General features: G+C 39.2%; 1 protein-coding gene across 2 annotated transcripts in view; it reads right to left on the bottom strand.

Moving 5' to 3' along the window:
- MLLT3 (MLLT3 super elongation complex subunit) overlaps positions 1-26274 on the bottom strand; it is a 148078-nt gene that overhangs the window by 16766 nt on the left and 105038 nt on the right. For both annotated transcript variants that reach the window (XM_074932595.1, XM_074932596.1), the window contains exons 6-7: positions 21026-21634; positions 3622-3700 (exon numbers count right to left, since the gene is read on the bottom strand). In XM_074932595.1, coding sequence (XP_074788696.1) covers positions 3622-3700; positions 21026-21634 — 688 coding nt within the window. The remainder of the gene's footprint in view (positions 1-3621; positions 3701-21025; positions 21635-26274) is intronic.

Raw genomic sequence — 26274 nt, 5'->3', positions numbered from 1 at the left:
CTATTTTTCTGAACTAACAGAAGGTACAAAGTTTGACTTGCTCATAAAACTGTATTAAACTCAGTTTGGGATTTTGGGCTGATTTTACTCTATTTATTTTGCTGTTACAGTTTGACAGTTACAGAAAGAGGAGAGGATTATGTTTATCCTATCTGCAAAATGCGAAACTACAGCTGCTTGAAATAAGAATGTGGGCAAAAGCAGCTTAGAAGAGGGAAGGAAGCAATACTGATGCCACAGGGCATTTAACTCTGAAGTGCAGCCTAACACCAAGCAGCAGGTAAAAGCAACGGTGATGGGTGCAGGAACATTTACTATTGGGGTTCTGTAATTCCCTCAGCCCAGGAAACACAAAAGTACTAACGTGAACAAAGTGAGCCCCAAAGTGTTCTTCAAACTGACATGAAGCTTGCAACTCTCCATCTGTTAATGGGGAAACACAGTCAAGGAGTGGTGTTCCCTTCATGGGAGGAACAGCTTTATGGATTATTCCAGACCTAGCAAGGCTCAGGTCACAGGCGTTATGACTAGTTTTGTGCAAGCCACCTCAAAGGCAGTGTTGAGAATGATTTACCACTAAGGCTGCACTGGACCTTCTATAAGTTGTTGTAGTGTGGGCAGGTTGAGATCAGTGGTTTCTCTTCTCTGTTTTTACACCCTAAGGTGATAGGTGACTGGGAAGAAGCACAGATGGTGTCGACAGGCAAATTCCTGGTAGACCGGACACCTGTACAGGCAACAAGCTGCTGTACTGAAGCGCACCTTGCCCATGCAACCACTGCTGATCTGTAGCAGCAGATGACCAATGCTCCATTTTCTGTTCCTACTTGGGTCTCAGGTAGACAACACTAAGCTATTTGCAAATGGTAACTTGCAGTCTGAGTATCTAATCATCTGACCCCTGAAAGAGGGAAAGGACTCCTTCCTCAGTTTTTAATAAGAGCAGTAATAAACACAGTCTCTTTAAAAGGGTAGTGAGAAGGCACTGTCAGCAGCATCAGCACAGGGATAAATGAAGAATTTGCCCATTTTCATCTTTTGAAAAATGTCCTTATTAGCTGGCTTGACTGTTGAGGTGGGTGAATGAGACACATAGCATAGGGAGCTAAATTCACTGAGGTAAAGGGCTAGAAAAGAGAATTAAATTATAAATACACAAAGAAGGATTCCATGTTTCAGGTGAGATACAACAGTAGAACACAGGGCTATTTCCAAAGGCTAGGCTTAGCCTAGAAAGGCTTGTTTCCTTACACCTTACTGTGAGAAGACACTAACATACACCATCAAAGTCCTACTAGAACAGGCTGTCTTTGTCTGCACTGAGAGCAGAAGAATCTCACTCCGCTCCATAGGCTAAAGTCAGCTTCTCGGGACACATCTGTCTGCTCTCCACAACATACAGCAGAAAGAAAATGATAGAAAAGACTTGGTGAAGGACAGGTGAAAGGAAAGCATCATCATATTCTTGATGAAAGAGGAGAAGGAAAGGTCAGTTGAAGGAAAGGTAAAATAACCTAATGAAATTTAGTATGACATAAGAATAGCGGATCTTGCATAAAACACCAGCATGTAACTCCACAACATGGCAACTGGTAGCTAAGCTTGCAAGACACGCAAAACATCAGTCCTTTATTTTATTTTTAAATGGAAGTAGAAAGAAAGCTAGCACACATTCCTCATGATCCCTATACAGTCTGCTCTCCTAGGCTTAAGCTAACTCATTCTTGCCTATGTTCTTTTTCCAAGTATAGCAGAGGGGCATTTTATCCCCTCATACTCCCTTGCTGTGTTCTCGGACAATCAGACAGTCCTGTCTCAAGTTGCCAACCTGTCATTCAGACAAGTTTTCACTTAATGTAGGACCATGTCTGAGACTCTGAACAGGCATTTTGTACCCAGCTAGCTAACTTTTTCAGTAATTTCCCTAACAATCAGCAAAGCATTAAATTTTAGGTCTTTTGTTTCTAGCACTGATAGTGATGTCACTGTTAATCTTAAACGTCTTGCTAACACTTAATTTAAAATTCCATGACAGCCTTTTTAAGGGTTTTGGGAAGTTATCTCCTAAAAGGTCAGAATAGTTAAGGAGAAACTGAAAACGAGGAGCTGCCCAAGAGCAAGCACTCTTGGTAAGTAAACAGAAATATTAGAGTAAGTCCCAAGGGCAGAAGAACTTGAAAGAATTTTAGGTTAGCCCACTGCTTATGCAAAAGGAGGTGAAAAAAAGTTCATGCTGTGGTTTTCTGCACTTCACTTGAGTGAGCACTCGAGTTTGAACACAACAGAAAAAGAGCAATGGCCCTGTCAAGTAACTTCTAGTTAGGGAAAAAAGCATGGGCTCTGACACATACAGTGTGAACATGCCACTATATGCCTGGTGCTCCATTCCTTTGGTACACAAATGCACGGCCTGGACAATGAATGCATTTAGCTAACTGGAACTCCCAGAAAGAAGCAGTAATCACTATTTACCGTGGCAAGAAGAGGAGACTATGTAACACTTGCACTTCAGAGTTGTTCACATCAGAGGAAAATCTCCCGTCTATTCTTGAGAAGGTACAAAAAAAAGAAAAACAGACTGTGGTAGGTCTCGTATATGACCCAAAGAGATGAACGGATCCAGTCTGCTCAGAAGAAAATACTGAGTCAACAGGTTTTTGCCCAACACAACAGATCCAGGAATGGATATCTAAGTCTTTTAGCTTGAAATGGACAGTTCACACCACTAATGAGGTTTTCATTAGAGCAAAAACGGGGTTTCAGCAAGAACGGGTTATGTTTTGCCTTAGGTAAAAATCAAGTGCCTGAAGCCAGTCATCAATCACAGTTCTCTTCAGTTCTCGCTTTCTTTCCCCAGGAGTAATGCTGCCAGAACACATTAGAAAATCAGTACCAGTCACCTACAAAGGCAGTAGGACAGATATGCATCACGAGTAGATCTATTTAAAAACAAACTGCAGAGGCACTAATGTATTTCCATAACTTTAAATCAAGTCTAGGATTGAGGAATACAAAGTATTTTAACAGATGATGTAGAATGAATCTCAACTTAATTAGAGAAAACCTGTAAATACTTGGCATGTTCTCTGGGAAGAAAATGCATTTCTTTACTGAGTTCCAAAAAAACCCATAATTATTAGCCAGAAAACAAAAATGCAAACTTAAATTTTAAGTCTAATCATCATCTTCCCCTGCCATTTATCTAAAGTAAATATTATGCTCTTAAAACATCCACAAACACATTTTTAGTACTTCCCACGGGAAACCACACCTTCCTGAGCAGGGCTTCACACAGTCAGGTGCCACGCTACCTGACCCTGCAAAAGGACAACCTGAGGAACAGAAGCTCTTTTGAGTTTAGCATTTGTTAAGTGACTGGCATGTATTTAGTGCTCCAAACAAATACACTTTACACCCTTTCCTCAGATACACATTTTCTCCCCTTTCATTTTGTGCTTACAGCCACATCTCAAAAGACCCCAGGAAGTCTCTAAAGCAAAACTGTGGCCAGTTCAGGCTATGAGAGGCAGCAGAAAAGTGGTAATGAGATGTCATCAGTTCTGTTTTTATTGGCCCCTTTATTTCACAGGTTCCTTTCAATTTCTTTTCCTTTGTTGGTACCTTGTTGTCTGCTGTTTTGAGATGGTGTAAAACTGGAACTGGAACTGGAGCTGGAACTGGCAGGACTGGGCTGTTCAGACTTAAAAGGGAAAAAAAAAAAAGAAAATAAATAACATTGCAAGAAACATTTTTGCCTAAAATTCTTACTATTTGTCACTGCCTAAGGCATGCATGTCAAGAAAAAAAAAAACAACCTACAGAACAGAATAATACTCAAAGATCTTTATTTTGTGTGTCAGTGAGGCAAACATTGTGGAAATTGCTACGCGCTTTGTACACACTACTACATCATGTCTAGTTCTTTACTAAAGCCAATATCCTAACAAGAAGTTCCCACCACCTTGTTTGGAAGGCTATACAACAAGGTTTTTAGAACAGAGTTGTTTAAATCACTTTACATTATTTAACAGACATTGTTTCTCCTCTATTGTTTTAGATGTATACATTTCTCTCTAAAATTCTATTAAATTACTGAGAAAGTTTTCTGACTCTCCTTGCTTCTACAATATCCCTTGTGGTTAAATTAGAACTAAATTGTTCTCAAAAATAAGAGTAGTAATATCCAGTCACTGTAAAATTCAGTTTTCATGCACACAGGCTTCCTAAGCCTAGCAGTTGCTTTTTCTCCATAAATCAATGTACTGTTGCTTTTCAGAATGAGCAGGCAGCTTTACAGCCTTTTACCGCCCTTTCTCACAAGGAGAGATGCCTATTTGGGCAACAGAATGCTTGAGAAAAACACCGTTAACATCTGCTCTCCTCAAACCAACACCAGCTCCTGTTCTGACATAGTCAAAATACAAACTCTGGACCTGCCTGTATGGGTATATCCAGCTTTTGTATACAGGTGAACCAACGCTGTGCAAGAAAACCCAACTCAACCAACAACAACCCATTTCTGAGTACCAAGAGAGATTTGTACAGAGTCCCCTGCAGCAGACCTTTTTGGAAGACACTGCTCCAAAAATCAAGTAATTCTAAAAAAATATTTTTGTTTGTTTTGTTGTTGTTTGGTTTTTGTTTTTACTGACAACTGCAAAACCATACAGGATTTTTAGCTGTAACTTAATTATGATCATGTGAAACAGACTGCACTGATGAAGAACAACAGTCAATGCAAACTTTAAAGACATCACCCTTCTGGAAACTAATTTCAGGCTTCCAGTTTCAGGTTACTCTTTAAACATCTGGTTTATCTGTCACTTTCTGCTTTTTGCAGCAAAATTACTAGCTGACAACTGGTTTCCAGATTTCCATTGACCGTATTTTTCCTTTATTAATTTCAACATGAACATTAACTTATGCAAAATCCACTCCTTTAAAAAAGTAAAAAAACATCAAAAGACTATCATATTCATTTTAAAATACCTGAAGACATGCTAAAACTGAAGGAAAAAAATCAAACAGGTGTGGTCACTATCGAAACTTCACTACTTTCTTTTTGAACCAGTTTACTGGAAATAAAGAGAGGGAAAAGGCCTGGTTTTATTCACATTATAAGGCATGCAAACACCAGTGAAATTCCTCCGTGTCAAAATTCTCTCCCAGCATTAACTGAGACAGGATCACAAAGAAGGAATGGATATGAATAAATATGAAGTTGTTGTAATATCTTCCTGGTAAAAAATTTTCTCTGCTTTAGCAAGATCACTTTGAGAAGCCAGACCACAGAAAGTCCCAGTGAAACAAATCATCACCCATACTCTTCAAAAAGGGTTCTTAATGCCTCTTGAAACAATTTACATTATTTCCTTAAGCGGCCCCGTCTGAAAACTTATTCCAAGAAATATAGATTAACATAAATGGTAAAATTGTTAATGAAACTGAAATTAAACCGACCTTTTTTGACTTTGAGAAATCTGGGGAACACACCTAAAGGGAACAGCTGCATTTAACATAAGAATGAACGTTATTAACAGAAAATACTTGCCTTTTTAGAATGAACTAAAAATATGCCTTCCATATATGAATATGGATTAGTGCCAACAGCACTGATGCTTCTAGTTACCATCTTTTGTCACTTAAGCAATGCTTTTTGACAGTTTTACAGGCTGTTATCCCAAGGGCTTTGGAATTTATGGCTTTATTCACTTGGGCTTTCTCCTTTTATCCACTGGTTACTAATCAAACAGATTTTTTTTCTTTTTTATGGGTCTGAAATTAGCTAAAGGGTGTCCTTCAACAATAAAAGCTTAAGACAGTATCAGCAAAGAGCCTCTCTCATATGGCCTTTCCTGTTTTACTAGTTTTCTCTTCCTGCAGACAAGCTAATGAGAGTTCAGGCTCAAACTGTTCATTAGTGCAAGGACCCAGTATGATTTATTGCATTCTTAGACAGTCTATTTCGTTTTAGTGCTCTCACACCAATGCACAGGAGACACTTGCTTCTTTATTAGGCCTGGTTGAGGGATTCAGCTTTGAAACTGTTCAGCAAGAAAAGGGACTTTTCTTTGGCTCAAGTTTTTCCTGAAAAGGCAACTTTTTCACCAGCTCTAAATCATTTGGCTCTGTCATTTCCAAACTCCTGTCTGTTTTTACAAGTAGTACAACAATTTACTCCAGAGCTGCTACCAGTTTTCAGGGAAACTCATCTGTTCATGACACAGGATATATTAGAGATGTTTCTATAATATTTCTTCGTTATCTGGATTCATATAACTTCTTCTAAAAATAAACCCCATCGTTTCAAGCTCCTTATTTACATTAAAAACTATAAAACATCTGTATGTGGGTGACAATAGCTTTTCTTGCCTTCCCCTGAATCGTTAAGGGAAGCTTATATTTTGTTTCCTGGAATCAAGTGCTGTAGTAATATTCCATTTCATATCAGCCAGTCTACATACTTCCTATTTTTACATAAATCTAAAGATTTGTGTTTCCGTGTGCCATATGTACTGAAAAAGTCTATCCACTTAAAACTGCTTATAGCTGAGTATTACTTCCATTTCCACTTTGTCTGAAGTTAGCTTCTCAGGGAAAAGCAACATGATCCCCCTAGGACAAGCCTTTTTCTCTTAACAGGATTCCTGTACTTAAATTCTACTGCCTCTTAAGCACCCTGCCACTAACCACTGACTGTTTTTAGTAAAACTAATCCAACTCATGTGTAATCCAAAGGACAGAACAACTCATCCACCAAGTGTCCAATTCTGTTGCTGCCAACACTATTTGAGTGTCCGCGATACCATAATCCTGAACTGAGCTACCTGCACCCTGCCCAAATTCCGTACCACCACACCTTCACCAACCAACCTCCAAGGCAGGGTAAAACTGTTCCTTTTTAAGCATTCACAAAAGTTAGCTTGCAGATTGCAAGCTCACACAGGGAAGATGGAAGAAGAGGGGTATGGAGTGGGAAGTGGAATTAATTATTTTCTTATAGAAATGGAAATATTTATTCATAACTATGGCATTTGAGGCACTAAACAATTTAGAGAAGTAATTTAAGATTAAAGAGGTGTAAAATTTAGACAGAAAATGTCAGATTATTGATTTTTGAGAGGAAGCAGAGACAATAATCTGGCAGAGAATATAACCTAAAGTATTGATCCAATTAGCTGCCTTAATTATTTATAGTCATTTCAAACAAAAATTCCTTATCACTGAGGGAGATGAGGTTATTTGTTAATTAAGTCGACTCTGTACCTGTCACCTGAGCAAGTCCATGGGCCCCGATGGGATGCACCCATGAGTGCTGAGGGAGCTGGCAGGTAATTATCTTAATAATCTTTGACTGATCATGGTGACTGGGAGAAGTCCCCAAACATTAGAGGAAAATAAATGTCACTCCTGTCTTCAAGAAGAGCAGGAAGAAGGATCCTGGGTACTACAGGCTGGTCAGCCTCACCTCAATCCCTGGGAAGGTGATGAAGCAGCTAACCAGGCACTTAAGAATGAGAAAATCATCAGGAGTAGTCAAGTAGTCAGCATGGCTTCACCAAGAGCAACTTGATATCAACTTCTGTGATGAAATGACTGGCCTGATAGATGAGGAGAGAGCAGTGGATATTGTCTACCTGGACTTCAGTAAGGTCTTTGACACTGTTTTTTTGATCCTCAAAGACAAGCTGTCGATGCATGGGCTAGATGAACAGATAGTGATGTAGACTGAAAACTGGCTGAATAGTCAGGCCCAGAGGGTGGTCAGTGGTGCAAAGTCTATTTGGAGGCCAGGAGCTAGCAGTATACCACAGAGGTCAATACTGGGTCCAGTCCTGTTTAACATCTTCATCTGGTTGATGGGGCAGAATGTGCTCTCAGCAAGTTTGCTGATTACACAAAACTGGAGGAGTGGCTGATATGCCAAAGTGTCGTTCTGCCACACAGAGACACCTTGACAGGCTGGTGGAACAGGCCAACAGGAACACCATGAAGTTCAACAAGAAGTGTGAAGTCCTGTACCTGGGGAAGAACAGTCCCATGCACCATCATATTCTGGGGGCTATCCAGCTGGAAAGCAGCTTGGTAAAAAAGGACCTGGGGGTCCTTGTGTATCTTATTAATGTATATAAATATCTGAAGGGAGTGTGCAAAGAGGATAGAGCCAGGGTCTTTTCAGTGGGGCCCAGTGACAGGTCCAGAAGCAATGGGCTCAAACTGCAACAAAGAAGGTTCCATCTGAACATCAGGATACACTTTTGTGATGTGAGGGTGATCGAGCACAGGTTGCCTATGGAGGTTGTGGAGACTCCCTCCTTAGAGATATTAAAAACCAATCTAGATGTGGTCCTAAGCAACCAGCTTCAAATGGCCCTAGCTGAGCAGGGGAATTGAACCAGACGACCATTGGAGATCCCTTCCAACCTCAACCAGTCTGTGATTCTGTGAATCCGAAAGACATCTTTCATTTAACAATTAGTATCCAGAAAACACCTTAAGCCAAACGTTGCAACTGTTTCATCTCAACAATTGCACTGGATGAAGCAGGATTTGCATTTCTTTAGAGAGCATCCTACTGAAACATGTATCTAGTTTTGAAAGAAAATCCTTTTCCTTCTATATTTGTATACATATTTTGTCTCAGCTTTATAAATAAAAAATAAATTTGAGACACTGCTAACATAAAAATTCAGAAATAGTCAAGCTAGCATAAGACTTTGAGAAGACGCATACACAGGAGACTGAGCTAAAATGTGGATAAAAACTTCTTTTGCAGTACACTGCACAATACAGTCGAAAGGTGAAACTAGTAAAAGCTGTCGCCTGTAGGAATAGTTTTGAAGAAATCTTACTGGTAAGAGTGGAAGACACACAGTAAAGCAGGCACAAGAGAGAGGATTATGTTTTCTTCATGTAGAGCAGCTGAATACTACAGCTTCCATGAATGTCATGCCTACAAGATAATGAATAAACAAAAGGTAAAAGGTAAAATAAACTAAAAATACGTATGGTCATAGGAGTATGAACATGGTCCTTAACAAACTAAAAGAGGCAGAGTACAAACTGATGGAGGTTCTTGTTGGATAATCCCAAGCAGAAAGGATGAAAAATCTGTTCTGGATATGTAGGTAATGCTGGCAAATCCAGGGTTGTATAGTCTCGGGCTTTTCAAAATTGGCTCTAAAGACCATGTTAACTGGACCACATTTCCCCAGAAGTGTGTGAAAATACATCAGTATTTGAACAATTAATATAGTATGAACAGCACAATGTGGGAAGTTAATAGCTGTATATTCTATTCAAAGTCTGAATTATGGGAGGAAAAAAAAAAACACAAAAATGAGGCCCATTGATGGAAGATGAAGACCCTCTAAATAAGCCACTTGTTTTAAGAATATTGCTTATCTTGTAAGTTCAGTGGCATGAAAGCCCTGTGATGAGAGAATGGTGACTGCCCCTCTGTACTCACTCTGTAAGTGTGGAAAGGCCAAATTAAGCGACAAACAATACTCAGATACTGATTTTCTGGGAGTTTACAATTTTTAAACTTTCCTTTTGAGAACCTTCACATATTCTATATGCAAAGCTCTCATGAGCCAGCAAAGGAGAAAAATGTGTTTTAGAAAGTCTAACTCTCAATTTTAGTACTAGATACAAACTGGGAAAATTCAGCTTCGGTATTAAAGCCAGCATGAGAGTTTTGTTCAGCTGATCTACATTTTCTGCTCTACTGGGACTAATAGCAATGGTAGAAGGTTGGTGGTAGCTGTTCTGGCCAGCCCCGACAGCTGCTGTATCAGAAGCCAACACTTCCTAATTCTCTTTTCTTGCCCTGTTTTCTCTCCTGTGCCATACTTTACATATCAGCACTGAGAAGGGCAGATGTTGATGCAGTCCCAGTTCACTGTTTGGGAAACTGAGCAGACAGTTTGCTGTCACTGTTTGTGGTAAGAAGGCTGTCCACCTACATTCGCCCAGATCTGAGGTTCTGATGTTAGAAATTCATGCACTCCTATTCACAAAGAAGCAGCTCGAGAACAATCTCACTACACGTAAAACTTCTTTTATGGATGTCATTCTGCACTACAGTACATTTCCACACCGTTAGAGATCTGGTCTTCTCAGCAAGTATTCACAGACTTTGCAAATTCACTGTAGTTCCTCTCCCTTCTTATGTAGCTCAAACTCTGTAGAGTGCTCCCAGCATGACCCTACACTAAACTTTTACTATGCAGAAATCTTGTCAAGGTCATACACATCAAGTAAATACAGACCTAAATATATTTAAAACGACAGCTTTTCTTCTGAAGTGATGCTGCAAAGTCCCTGTGCACTGTCTTTGCTATTGTAGACTATAGGCTCCTGAACCCATGTCCCAAAAAATAAAATGTCTGAAATTTCACTGTAGACTATAGATTATGTGCAAATCTCAGCTTTCATTTCTATACATTCTAGTTTCAGTGAAAAGTTGTAGAGAGAGAAATACAAAAAGCTATGTTTTACCCTAAAAAATTCTCAAGTCCCTAAACCAAAATAAAGCCCCTCAAACTATTTTTCAAAATGTCATAATTTTTGGCCAATGATTCTTAGATGTCATGGTTGGCAACAGTATGCTCTACAGACATTTTTCTCTATAGGTATTTCTGAGGCATCTGTCAGTATGGTTCCTAAGCACTTGCTCTATGATAATATTATCATGTATTTGTCTAGCAGTTTTCACAAAAGATCATGCATATTATAAACACAGAGATCTATAGAATGCTGATTCTCTAAGAAAAAAAATACAGAACAGATTTGCTGTCTTCTTAATGGTACTTTACCATTTATGGCTGACACATCTGTGTGCTATAAATTTTTCTACTCATGTACTGTTACTAATTACTACAAAGAATAATACTCATTTAAATCTCCTTGTCCCTGCTTTGGAGACTAGGTTTTTGATAGTGTGATCTCAGCTTCACATTAGTAGAAAGAGTTTTGCAACTGTTTCATAAGGTGTAGTAAGTTACTAACACAAAATAAAGATAATTTCCTTAAAAAATAAGTATCTAATACTTGTCTATATTTACATTTCACTCAAACTGTTATAATGTAATGTAATATATTTGTAATGTAAATGATACAGGTAAGTGAAGTTATTAAAAATATCGGCAAATTATTATTATTAAAAGTATTGGCTAAATTAAGATCTCATGTACGTTGTACAACCCTGAACAGTCCTGAGTTTTACAGTGTTCAAAGGATCAAAAAGGGTGCATATGGCACAAATAAATCAAGTTGAACCATCACATCTACAGACTGTTTTCTTTAGCTAACAAAATTTTATCTACTCCTAATGGGCAAATTTAGGTCACCAAGAACACCAAGAGTGGCTTTTTCCTTTTGCTGTTGTCCAGAATATTCAGACCATGGTTCTTTTCTTGATATTCCTGCCCACTCATGGTATTTTACTCTCCTTGTGGAAGATGCAACACAATCAGCACTGTCTTGAAACCACATCCTTTCATCTATAGAATAAAGTTACAGTGTAATAACTAAACTGCATTAAAACAGCACTGGCAATGGTAAGAGTTTATGCAGTGAAAGAAATTACAATTCTCACAGCATACACCTACTCTTTTCTTGTCATGGTTTAAACCATAATACTTTTGCAGTAGATAATTTGAATCATTAAAAACACACAGGTTTGACTCATATGTAATCTCCTCGCACTACTTAGGTAATCCCTAAAATGACCTCACACAAAGTAGCAAAGTTACTTGATTGACTTCTGTCCTGATTGCAACTGCTCACCAACAATGATACTAAAACGCATAAATTTTATAATGGCTTTCGGATGGGGGTAATAAATGTTGAGGCCACCAATCCAGTCACTGCTGTCCCTGGATATCCATTATCCCTGGATACATAAGTAATCTCTTGCTTGGGCACCAGTAGAGCTGCCTGTTAACATCAGCTACGAAACACAGCTGTGCTGGTGCTGGGATATATATTATCAGTCACCTTTAAACATTCTCCTCTGATGTTACTCTGAAGTCATGATACAAATTTTGTGGATATTTAACACTTTCAGACAAGTGCAAATAGCTCCATTTATCCTTCTAACTGCTGTCTGAAGCATTAATTCTTACAACACAGAACAACTTCCTTCACTTTGCCAGATGGCTTGCAGTACAGTTAGCACACAGTAAGCAATTCCTCATGGAGGTTCAGACACCCAGGACAAGAACAGGTAACATGTCTCAACATAATCTAAAAACCCCTATGTACATTGTCCTAGAATCAGGCAGTCCTGTCTTGCTGTGCTACACATGTGTGCAAGGACTATTCTTTTCAATGTGATATTAGCAGATTTCTTGGTCCCTTCATAGCCACACAGTCTTATAACAAAAAGTCTGATCACCAAACCTATATGCACCTTCTTGTTTTCAGTCCCAAACGGAAATGCATGGCATGAGATACTGCTGCTTGGAGAGGAATATTAGAAACCCCACTAATGTGCTGAAGGGCAGAGGAAGCGCAAACTGCACATTTCATCTGGGCACAGAAGGATTTCTGTTTTCAAGGGAAGATGCAAGACTGCTTAGAGACTTTTAATAGAAAATGTTGGGGTTTACAGGAATTACTAACAACACAGCTGAATGTTTTACTCAACATCTTTTTCTAACAAAAACATCAGCTGTACTGAAGTATTGACTAAGCCAAGTAAGACAGAACTACTGAATGATGACACAGTGAGTTAAAACAAATTCACATGAACACTTCTTAAAGTAAATGACAGTTTTACTATGGCTGTTACAGTGATGTAGGACCACTTCAGCAAACACCCAAATTATTGTTAAAGTTAGTTGGAGGCATGAGATTTTCTCTAAACAGTAACTGCTGCCTGGTATGCCTTGATTTTGCAACGAATGAGTGGACACTTGCTGTGAGGGAACAGGCAACCACACAGAGAGCAAGAAAGAGCTGGATTACATCTGCTTTCACTTATTCCCTGTACCAGGGTTACATGCACATTTCAATACTGGAAGAACAGTGACACACAGGTAGTATCACCCTTGAGTTTGGAGTAGGCACATGATGTTCATCCAGAGAATCTCCTGCTCATTCCAAAAGGGCCCCCCAACATCCCCCCCCCGCAGTGTGGCATCGAGTGCCGACACCCAGCACAATCCCAGGACTCCACAGCATGGAGAGCTGAACGGCAGAGCCTCATAAGCAGGCAGTGAATTGTCACAAATTCTACACAGGCATGATAACATGATACACTCAGAGTAGCAGTAAGTTCAAGCAGGCTTTATCCTGCCTTGATGAAAGTTAAACTTCAGGGGATTACTTATTCTTTAAAATGTAAAAAGTTTATAATGTGTCCTGGAGAATTCACATCAGTCATCACTATATTACAAGCTTCTGAATGGGAAGATTTATGAAAATTATCTAATGAATTTCATGGGGAGTTTGGCAGAAAACCTTCAAAAGTACATGAGTAAAATATGCCATTTTTGCCAAAGGAAACAACTGTGAATTTGATTGTTCCACATAAAAAAATAAAAGGGCATAAAACACTTGGATAGGTCTAACTATTATAGACATTGTTAAACTATTTCAGCTGATAACTGATAGGTGTTGGATTTTCTTTTAATTCTATGGAGCCATTTCTCTGGATCACAACATAATGTATCGGAGTAGATAAAGCAACCTCAAAAGAATGAAACCTGTATCGAAAAGATCTCATCTGATCATGATTAAAATAAAATATTCTATCTTCAGCATTCTGACAGCAATCATCTCAGCCTTGCAAAACTGTCATGACTTTACTGGACCAGGAACAAAGTCTCTTTTTGCCACAGAAGAAAGAGTATAATTAAAATATTGGTACTGCATGTACCCAGTTAGAAGCCTTAATTTCTGCACCCTAACAGGGGAATATAATTTTCCAGGCTTGAAACATAGAAAATAAGGCCCCAATCCAAAAATGCATTTATGCATCAAATGACTGAGTTAATCCACAAGTAGTTCCCACTGAAACAGATGTAGCAAACACTTGTGAATCAAATAAAATACTGAAGTCTGAACTAGTAGCCTAACAACGTATGATGTTATTTCTGTAGTCAAAATATGACATTGCCTAAAATTGAAAAAAACAACTCAATACCCATGACTTTGCCTCAAGAATGCAAAATCTCCTCACTCACAAGACTACATTTGCAACCTGGACATTTAATCGTCTTTACATAGTTTCTCCCCACAGTTTTATTTCTAAATGCTTAACATTTTTGTAAGCCAGTGATTTCCTAACACAGGGTGGTAACAAAACTATCTCTGTTTAACATCTGAGCTTGCTACTGCAGAGGAATCTCTACCTGTCAGTCTTCCTGCTTCCTCATCCAGCACCTAATATGCACCTAAACTCTGTGAGCAAAGACAAAGTATCTCTTCCTTCATAGTAACAGCTAATAAAAGTAGGCTTACCATAGCAGCTGAATGGTGCCATACTACTGTAGATGCTGATGGCCACAGATAATATTTGTGCCTACTATCATTTCTCTAAGGAGGTCTGATTATCTTAGACAACTATTTCTCTCTGAGCACATATCTGGAAGGAAACACTTTGGACTGTACAGTATTTATACATGACCTGCTAACACCCACCTGTTTGTGACTACTGAATTACCTCCTCCACACAGGAGTACTATGGGCAAACAATCCCACAAGAGTGGCTGCCAGGGTTTTAAGAGCACCATTCACACCTGGACGAAAAGCAACCAAATGAGGAAACAATGCATTAAAATGTCAAGTAAAGAGTAAAGATTTTAAGAATACAACAGGTTGCAAACCCATGGTGCCCAGCCTGCAATGAAGGGTTTAATCAGTACCAATCCCCTTCTACATCATCAAAGACCTTAACAGAGTCACAGTTTCACAAAACTAGCTTCCTTTTTTCCCCTGGGTAACTACATGAAAATTCCACACCGAGTTCTATTATCACTATTGTTATTTCAAACTTTAAATACCATCTGAAAGAGATCTTAATCTGGCTCCCAGCCCTGTCAGAAAGCATGATTTTTCAGCTAACAAGGGCCTGGAGGTTTTACAAGACCATGGGGGGTTTGAAAATATTCTTCCACTTTTGTAACAATCAAATTAATATCATGTGCCAGATCCAAAGTGGCATTTTATAGATTACTTTAAAAAGGTACTCATGTTGTAACTTTCAGACTGTTTTAAGATATGCAAGTAGTTAATTAAGTGCAAATCCACAGTCCATGTGATCACTTCTATATTTTCATTGTTCTGTAAGGGAGAAGTAGTTGGCATCTTTTTCCAAAGGCAAAAGACCAGCTAAAGTACTCTGCTTTTAATAACTGAAACTCTTCAGTCCTGAGCTGTCACAAATCGCTAGCATGCATTTCTGCTCCGTTTGTCTTTCCATAGGCTTCAACAATCCAAAAGGCTGCTACTATTATGGCAATGCTACAATTGCAGGGACATATACAAGCAGGAAGGGAAAAAACAATACACATCACACAGCAAAATAATCACACCATGAGCAGAAGAAATTAATCCAACAGAACCACATGCATTCTCTAAAAAATCCACCAACAAATCACTTTAATGCACAACAAATTTAAGAGTTTTTATTTTGATCACCGCCACCAGAGACACACTCGAGAACATTTATTAACCCCTAAACATGTATGTATGATCTTCCTGATTTACTTTGTGTCTTTCTGTTGCAGCAACTTCACTTGGTGGTATGCACAACCTTTTCCTCCCTACTTAGCCCAGCAAAACTGCTAATAATCAAACAAGAAGTATCAGAGCATCCTTCCTGCAGTGACTCCACAGCTCAGAAAGGGCAGCTCTGGCCACGGAAAACACCCCTCAGATCCGAAACTGTATTTTCCTATCTCACACACCAGTTTGCAGCTCATACGGATGTTATGAGAACTTCAGCGTATTTCATGATCCAACAGGTAGCAAAATCAAGGGTGTCAAGTATTTTTTTTTTTTTTTTTTTTAAACCATGTTGCTGCACTGTCCCACATAGGAAGCAAACGGAGTTTTCTTTAACTAAAACATCCTGCCATTGAATTTAAAAGCAGAATCGTCAGAGTTTTCAAGGGGACTTTGCTAATATTCCTATGCCTCTATAAAATCATAAATCTGACATGCTTTCACTCCATATCCTACTTTACATACTTCATACCAAAGCCAGTAAAATAATTCTTCAGCCTTCATGTGTAATTTCTAACTGAATATGCAGGTCACTTCCAAATAGTTTTGCGAGCTCATATGACTCTAAAAAGACCTGCAATGTTTTGGATATCAAGTCTATCACTAACATTGAAGCCCAAAACACTTTAAATCATGGATGTATTTGAAATGTGATACTCAGCAAAGTGGTGTGAAGAGAAGTGGAGACATGCATTTCACTTGACACCAGCTCAACGGCAACAGAAAAACAGAGCTAAAATAAATACAGCAGTGCACCACACTATAGCATATGCCAAATAGACCACATAGAAATGACCATACATGTTCTTATTCTACAAGTCATGCACAGAAAGGCTATTAAAAAAGGGCAGAAAGTTTATCACTAAGCAGGGATGTGATTTATTTCCCACTGTAATTTTACAACAGTATTTGAAGCTCAAAACAGGGATTGACAGCAGGGCATCAGAATACAGTGCATGGCTTTCTGAAATGCCCCTGCAGCAACAGTATGCTAACCTGGCTTCCTTCTTAGACCTGAATTTTAAGGGACATCTCAGAGGTGAATTAGCCATTGGCAGACATGCTCTACCACAAGAAAAACAATCCACTTTCCTCAAAGGGTGCTAAACCTCTACATCCTCCACATCATGAAAGTGAAGGCCAGTATTTCAAGTCTGAATGCCCAGAACTAGGTAGATACTGAGAAGGGTTGAACACACCCTGCTTTTCTGTCTGAAATGAAAGCTTATGAGTTGAAAGGTTACATCACACCTTGATTCACTGAATCAGGCTGTATCTGAAGAAATTAGGGGAGCAGCAGCACTGTCTTCCTGTAGCACCTACCCAGTGAAACAGCACCTCTGTTTAATGACACTTGTCAGCTTCCTTTATCATGAGGACTTCTCAGAATATTATCCTTAATTTAAAAACCCAAACCCAGCCTTTGCAATTGAGAATTGATCATGGACTACCCGTAGCTTTGAAAACAGTTTTTGGTGTGACCAGCAATAGGAAGAAACTTACTTTTGCAGGAAGTTCTAGATTCTGGGAGATACATTTGATAAAAGCAATATGAGTTCATCTACTTCTTTGTGGCTTGTTGGACAAATTTCCAGAAATAATGTCAGCACTGTGCTGATGTCCCACTTCTTAGCTTGCTTCTTACATATTATTAAGAAATGAGTTAATAGGCAAAATTCAGAAGCAATAAACATTTACCATAGGAAGACTCTCTGCCTTTTTATTTTTTTTTTAATAGAAATGCACACAAAACCTACTTGTTTTTGTGCACCTAATGACAAACCAAACTCTACGAAAAATACAGAAGCAAAACCAAAATAATTCTAGGTGAAGAAATACAACCTTAGCTACAGTGCAGTTACAGACAGCTCTGTTACATTACACCCTTTATTACATATTTACCATGCTTGATATGCATAGTTATGTATAACAGCTAATACCAGGAAAGTGAACAGTCACCATTTCAGGACATGTGTGTTTGAGAATGAGAACATCTCTTACTTCATGGAATGAAGAAAATACTGTCCTCACAAAATTCTTACCAAATTTCATTACAACAACTCATACAGTATTAGGTTTGCATTATGTTGTAAATCTAACTTAAACTAACAAAAATGCACCTGACTCAAAGTTAACTTTATTTTTTAGTGGTATCCTAAAAATTTTCTTTTAGGTATTGATTTGTAATCTGATTTGTTATATCTAACCCAAATTTGCTGAGTTGGGTTTTGTGGTTTTGCTTTTCTAAAGCCACTTTGAGAATAAATCCTGGACACTTTACCACCAAATATACTCCTAAATACTGATACATTCTGCGATCATCAATGCTACTCTGTCCACCACTATAACTGTGACAGAAATATCATTTGACTGAATTTTATAGCATGTGATTATGTCAGAACATGCCACTGAAGAAGTGTCTCCCCAGCTTCAGGCAACTATGTCAGTTAGTATCATGAAGCATTAACAGACCTGAAATAATGGTTCCTGTATAGCAAAAGCATTATTCTATTTTCACTTCTGTTACTCGCTATACAACATTGGATTGTTTCACTATTTTTTTTTAATATGACTATATTTATAGGATATACCCTTTAGCGGTCTAGCTGAAAAATCTACTTCTTTTCCTGAAATGCTTAGAAACCCACCAACACATACAAAAAGTTCAAACTATTTTTTAAAACAATTATTACAACATTTATGACAATAAATACCTCTATTACACTGCTCACCTTCTGTTATCTTCTGTTAGGCTCCCTCGTTAAAACTAATGAAATGTAGGAAGATCAACTCTGTGAAATTCTGCAGACACTCATTAACCAGGCTGCCCAGCTCTGTCTCCCACAGCACTAACAATTGCATGAATCCACAGGCATTTTAGGGAATTATTCTGGGTTTTCTAGATACCTTTTCTAAAAGTATAGTGTTGACATTCTAAATAGTATCCAGTCACTGACTGGAACCATACTCAGCCTGATTTATAAATGAGCACAGCCTTAAAGTGGCAGACATCCTTTTCACCGATACAAATGTGGACCACACTGGCCCTCTCACTGAAGACCTATCTGTTTCATGATCCAGGACGTCAATGCTAAAATACACCAGAGCCCAGAGCAGCAGGATCTGCTTCTCTTTGAGCAGACTCCAGTAGTTTACCCTCTCAGTAACTGGTTTGCATAACTAGAAAACCCTGAATCTGCTTTTTTGATTTAGTACAACATTAAGGAACTCCTCAGGTCCTGCAGGTCAGCTGCAGATGGATGACAAACAAGTGCAAATGGATTTGTGTCATTCTATGGAAAACACAAGGGTGTACCCATTATATCATTGTGGGTTAGAGGCTGCAAGACAACAAAGAGGCAAACACATGACAACAATTAAAAAGGATTGGTTTTAAGCACCATCCACATCCTTAATATCAGCTATCTGCAAGTTGCTATGCAGCACACCCCTGTAGTGCCTGGATTTGTAAAATTCCAGTCATGCTGCAGTTGCTCCTCTCAATTTCTTTGTTTTTGAACCGTTGCCAGTGTGTGTGCCAAAAGTGTATGTGTCACTACACGGCACCTATTTGAATGAATAGAAAATCTGAAAGCAGAATCTATGCTAATTACCTGTCTATACTGAGGGTAGGTAGCGAGTCTTAAGGGTACTGACATAAATTAAAATAGAAGATTCAGCTTCTTCTGAAGACATTGAAACTTAATTCACACCAAGTCTGACAAGTGTGAACAATTTCAGATTTCAAGATTGTCTTGGTTTTGGCTGTGCTAGAGTTCATTTTCTTCCTAGTAGCTGATAGAGTGTTTTGGATTTGGTGTGGTAATAACTTTGATTACACACTGATGTTTCAGCTGTTACTAAGTAGCACCTACCCTAAGGTAAGGAGATCTTTCAGTTTCCTGTGCTCTGCCAGCAAACAGGTGCACAAGAATCTGGGAAGGAGCATGGCCAGGACAGAGGACCTGAACTAGCCACAGGGATATTCCATACCATAGGACATCATGCTCGGTACACAAACCGGGGGCAGTTGGACAGCTGGGGCAGATCACTCCTTGGGCATCAGTCACTGGTGAGTAATTGCATTGTGCATCACTTGTCTTTTCTTGTAATTTTCATTACAATTATTAATACTATTATTTATTGTTGGTTTTATTATATTTTATTATATTTTAGTTATTAAACTGTTCTTACCTCAACCTACAAGTTCTACTTTTTTTTTTTTCAATTCTCCTCCCCATCCCACTGGGAGGGATGCAAGTGGCTGCCTGGTACTTAATTGCCAGCTGGGGTTAAACCATGACAAAGAAAAATTCATAAATTCTAAGCCAGAACAAGAATGCCACCCCAAACACAGCATCACCAGTGCCACGCTGTAAAGCAGAGCCTGTCCTATTCCACACCTGCTAAATTTTAAGCCTTTGCATGCCCTAAGGGACTAGTCATTAAAAGTCCACTTCAGAAATAAATTACTTTCTCCCTCATCTCAAGTTTCTATGAAGTAAAAACCTAATGTTGACACCTCCTCCCCACAGCAGGGTATTTATTGTCTGTTCCAGAAAGGAACCCACACCTTCCTCCTCTATTCATCTCTCTATAAAAGATGCTTTTGAAAAGTCTGCTAGGAGAATGATTGAAATCCTAATCATCAGGAGTAAATGATGCTTGAAACAGATGAGCAGGCATGGCAGACAAATATTTTTGGGCAGACATGGTAGACAAATACTTTCAGGAAAGCAAACTTCCATAGAAATACTCTTTGTTCTTGGATGTCTATTACTTTGGACAAATTTTCCTCAGAAGAGCAAGGACTCTAGGAACTCCTCCTCCTCCACAAAACTGGCATCATTCACACAACTGGCCTTTTTAGCAGAAAAATAACAAATAACACTCTGATTTACTGCAACCCTTTCCTGAACGTACCGAATTCTCTAACCCCTGAACACGAAGACTTACGGTGTAAAATACAAGCATGTAAAACCAATATAATTTTCTCTCACAAGCAGCACGAAATTCAAACAAGACCAAAAGAGCGATATTATTTATAGTCATCTCCCATATGCTCATCTGTCATAATGTTCATGCATTTATAAATTGAGTAGACTTGAACAGACAATACAATTCAACTACAACATGCATAAGTTTGAACAGCTGGCAGTCAACACCCTTCGGTCTGAACAATCCGCCAATAGACAGGAGAAACGAAGAGGAAAAATACAAATATGGTGCACAATCCCACAAACTGGGAATACTCAACATGTATGAAGCAAAACCAAACACCACTTACTTCAGATTTGGAGGATAAGTTTTCCTCCATGTCAGAATCATTGGGATCTACAATATCATCAAATGGTGGCAGAGTAGGTGTCTTCTTTTCCAGTGCATCGTTTTCAATTTTGACCCTCCCCACCTTGAGTTGAGATCTATCCTTTGTCTGGTTTTTGTCAGCTGAACAAGTAAGAATCAGTGGTTGGGCACTAGAGATACTTTTAAATAATGATTCCGAGCTACTTTTCTTTCTTTTTTTTGCAGAAGGTTCATCAGACTCTAGAACAGAGGGCCTTTTTGTGGGGGTCTTCTTTTCTTGCTGCTGCCCACCTGTTATGGTAAGGATGGGGTTGTTTTCAGATTTTGGCTCCTTGGACATGGGTTTGGGTTCCTTGAAGGCCATTTTGGGAACTACTTTTTCATCTTTTACTGGTTTGTTTTCTTTGGGTTTCTTTGAGGATTCTTTGGAAAATTTGTTGGGTTCCCTGGAAGGTTCTTTGAAGGCACTTTTATGTTCTTTTGAGTTTTTAGAGGTTTTTTCCTTGTGCTCCTTTGTTAACTTCTGAGTCTTTGAAAAACTGTTACTACTGCTGCTGCTGCTATTTGTGTTTAGAATCCTCGTTGGGTCCTGCAAAAAGCAGATGCAAAATTTTATTAAAAAAAACCCCAAAACCCTAAAAACTCTTAAAGCCCCAAAAGACAGATACAATATGGATACAGATTTCATATTAAAAACTTGGTACTGCAGGTTGAAAACAGAAACTGCAAATAATTCTATAAGAACAGATAAAAACTCCATCATTTTGGTCAATTTATCTGCTGCAAAGTGGTGGAACATAAGCAGTTACCACTGCTTGTCAGTATCTGCAAGACAAATTAGTTTTTATCTTAAAAATTAGATAAGTTTTTTAAGAAACATCATAAGATGAACATAAAGACAGTTTAAGATATGTTAACCATGAGTATTAGCTATCAGGAAAAAAAAAAAACCAACCCAACAACCAACAACCCAAACAAACAACCACAAAAAAACATAAGGAAAGATAATTGACAAGCAGCTGAACATGAGCCAGCAGTGTACCCAGCTGGCCAAGAAAGCCCACAGCATCCTGGCTTGTGTCAGAAATAGTGTGACCAGCAGAAACAGGGAGGTGACAGTCCCCCTGTGCTCTGCACTGGTGAGGCCACACCTGGAGCGTTGTGTCCAGTTTTGGGAACCTCAATACGAGAGAGATCTCGAGGTGCTGGAGCGAGTGCAGAGGAGGGCAACGAAGCTGGTGAAGGGCCTGGAGAACAGATCCTGTGAGGAGCAATTGAAGGAGCTGGGACTGTTTAGTGTGAGGAGGAGAAGGCTGAGGGGAGACCTCATCACTCTCTACAACTCCCTGAAAGGACAGAGCAGTTGGTGCTGGTCTCACAGGTAATTAGCAATAGAACAAGAGGAAATGGCTTTAAACTGCAACGGGGGAGGTTTAGACTGGACATTAGGAAAAAAATTTTCACAGAAGGAGGGGTCAGACAGTGGAATAGGCTGCCCAGGGAGGTGGTGGAGTCACCATCCCTGCATGTGTTTAAGGGCCGTTTAGATGAGATGCTGGGGGATATGGTGTAGGGGAGAACTTTGTAGAGTAGGGCTGATGGTTGGACTTGATGATCCCAAGGGTCTTTTCCAACCTGAATGATTCTGTGATCAGGATATGAACCATATAGTGTCAACAGAATTAATTCAGGATCAGTGCAAAACATGTGCTCCTGATGATATTTCAGGCAAAGTTTAACTTCTCTACTGTGATCCTGTCTCCAGCTCTTGCCAGATCCTTTTCCTCATAACAACCCTGGGTCCAGCCTGGCTATGGAAGACTTGATGTGAGATACACAGCATCTCAGTAGTCAATGTCTTTTTATGGAAAACCTCCTTTACCAAAAATGCTTTCTTCTTTGTATTTATTTCTGTTGTCTCTGCTGAGTATTTCATTGCATTTTTTAAAATTCAGTTGTAAATGTGAAGGGTTTCTGATAGGGTGATAACTCAGAGGTCCTATAAGATAGGCAAAAGCAGAAGGAGCAGATCAGTACCATTTCTCACTCAGTTGAATCTAAAAAGTCAAAGTGGCAAGGAAAGTAGTGATCTGCAGCAAGAATTATCAATAAGGGAACCAAACCGTCCAGAATGGGTTGTATGGGATCCTTTCTTCTGAGAATTAACACCCAGTTTTCAAAAGATGAGGATAGTTTCAGCACTGCCCACTTTCACTGTAACTGCTGGCAGTGGGCACACAGCATCTCAAAAATAGGTGCTAGTCAGTCTCAAAAAGGGTGCTAGTCAGTATAAATATTACAAGTGTACTTCTGGGTTTGACTTTCAATAATTTAGTTGCTTATTCATCCAAGTCCTTCGTAAGCTGCAGATCAAAGTGGTGCCCAAAATCCTCTCATCTGTGTAAGACTGGATATGCTTTCATCTGTATAAAATTCATGTACAAATCCCTAGCTCTGTTTTATTTTCCAGCAATCCACATCTAGTATTCTACACTGCTAAGAATATGCTTTTCTCTTCTGGCTCCTGTACTGATTTTGGCTGGGACAGAGTTAATTTTCTTCATACTAGCTAATATAGGGCTCTGTTTTGGATTTGTGCTGAAAACAGTGTTGACAAGACAGGGATACTGCTGAGCAGTGCTTACACAGCATCAAGGCCTTCTCTGTTTATCATGCTGCCCTGCCAGTGAGTAGTCTGGAGGTTACACAAGAAGTTGGGAGGGGACACAGCAAGGACAGCTGACCCCAAGAGACCAAAGGGATATTCCAGACCATATGATGTTGTACTCAGTAATAAAAAGCTGGAGGAAGGAGGAGGAAAGGGGGACATTCAGAGTGATGGCATTTGTCTTCCCAAGTCACCATTATATGTGATGGAGCCCTGCTTTTCCAGAGACAGCTCAATGCCTGCCTGCCAATGGGAAGTGGTAAATGAATTCCTTGTTTTGCTTTGCTTGCATGCACAACTTTTGCTTTACCTATTAAACTGTCTTTACCTCAACCCACAAGTTTTCTCATGCTTACCCTTGCAATTTTCTCCCCCGTTCCACTGGGGAGGAGCAAGCGAGCAGCTGTGTGGGGCTCCGCTGCCCGCAAGGGCTAAAGCACAGCAATCCTGTAGTATATAAGTAGATGCGGTATGTCTGAGTGTCTGTACTGGGTCTAGCTGAGCTGGAATTGGTTTTCCCCTATAGCAGCCCTCACGGTGCTGTGTTTTATGTTGGGAGCTGGCTGGGTGTTGATGGCACCCTGGTGTTGTGGCTACTGCTGAGCAGTGCTTACACAGCACCAAGGCTCTTTCCGACATTTCCCCCCTGCAGTGGGACAGGGTGGGCAAGATCTTGGGAGGGGACACAGCCAGGACAGCTGACCCGAACTGACCAAAGGGATATTCCAGACCATATGACGTCTGCTCAGGATAAAGCTGGGAGAAAGGAGGAAGGGGGTGGGGTCACCCTTGGTCCTCCGAGGCAACCACTACTTGTGTCGGAGCCCTGCTGCCTGAGAAGGGCCGACATCGCCTCTTCATGGGAAGTAGAGAATAAATCTGATTTTTTTCTTTACTTCCACGCGTGGACCTTTGCTTCACTTTGCTTACATTAAAACTGCTTTTGTTTTACCCACAAGGGTTGGTCTATCTTATTTTCTTTCCCCTCGTTGTCCTTTTGAGAAAACAAGGGGAACAGGGGGAAGTGATAGAGAGACCTGGTGGGTACCTGGCATTTAGCCAAGGTCAAACCACCACAGTGTCTAACACTGTCACAGATTTACACAAATGCAGAGGGGAAAACATATTTAGCTTTTCTTCTGCCTTACTTAACCACTGTTTTACCTGTTTTACATAGATGGGATAGCAGCAGTGTGCTGGCAACTGAAGGACCAAAGCAGAACATGGCCAGCCATGTGGGGTGACTAATTTTTAAAATACAATCAATAGAACTACTCTGAAAAAAAACCACTGAAATAATATAAAGCAGAATTAGATTGTTTAATGAAAATTGTGTCAACAAGAGGAGAAATTAAGACTGAGAATAATACATCCACTTGCGTGCTCCCTGTTGGTAGATTACTACTTACAACTTGTCCAGTCAGGATGCATTACGCATTAATCTGTAGGAGATGAACAATTTATACATATCTTGTGGAAAAAGAGCAGTATCTCCATTTTTCTCTGTAGCAACAGGTGTAAAATATTAATTAAAAATAATTACTTTGAACTGTTTCTCCCTTCTCATTATCTTAACTAATTAATGAAACACTGAATCTTCACACAGTGCTGCACAAATTATTCAGCTGTGCTTTTTGTTCACATATTTCTTGCATCAGTAGTGCAAATGTATCTTTGAGTCAGATTCAGAAATCTAACAATATATATAATATATATGCATCACCATTAACATAGGCAGAAGTACCAACACTGAACAATCTTATGATGACATCTGAATATCTGAAAGTAAGGCACTTCCTCATTTCCCAGGCCAGTAATTAAAAAATAAAAACCCAATAATCATGCCTTGGGATGTTTTACTTTAGTTAAAACTCCTTTCCTGGTGTGAGGTTTTGGGGTTTTTTTAAATTAAAAACAAGCACTCCATATTTTGTTTGATGCAACACCAGCCCCAAAGGTTGACATATGAACTAATTATTAATGCTTTTATCTTCACATCTTGTTCTATCATGCCAGAACACTGTTGCCTTGGGGAGGAATAAAATATGTGCCACTAAGAAACTAGATGGAGTCCTTATGTTTCTTATTGGTCTCCTTACCACAAATTTTAAATTGCTCCAAAAGGAGAGGCTCATTTTAGTGGTTTTCCAACAGATAAGAGATGTGAAATAGGTCCTGGGATGCACTAGTATTAAAACCAATAGGGACTTGAGATCTTTTTTGTCTTTTCAATTTTAAAATCCTTCTTTCCTCTTTTTACAACATGGAAGCTGATGTTTTCACAGAAATCAGAATACAAGTATATGACGTACTTATGATATAGACATATATATACACACCCCTGCCATGTTATTTGAGAGCTACTCTTTCATTAAGACAGCCAACTTATTGCTTTTATATCTGCATTCATTCTCTAAGTAAAAAAAAAAAAAAGAAAAAAAAGTGTATTACCTTATTTCCTAAGCTTCTGCAATGACCCTAACAGAAGCCAACAATGACTTTGAGGAAACAGAAAGAGGAACATAAAATTTGTAAGATGGAAAAAACTCCAAATATATTGA

This window comes from Athene noctua, chromosome Z (assembly GCF_965140245.1).
Source record: "Athene noctua chromosome Z, bAthNoc1.hap1.1, whole genome shotgun sequence".
NCBI classification, from domain to species: domain Eukaryota; kingdom Metazoa; phylum Chordata; class Aves; order Strigiformes; family Strigidae; genus Athene; species Athene noctua.
The sequence above is the reverse complement of the archived record's forward strand: the minus strand, read 5'-3'. Positions and strand labels throughout refer to the sequence as shown.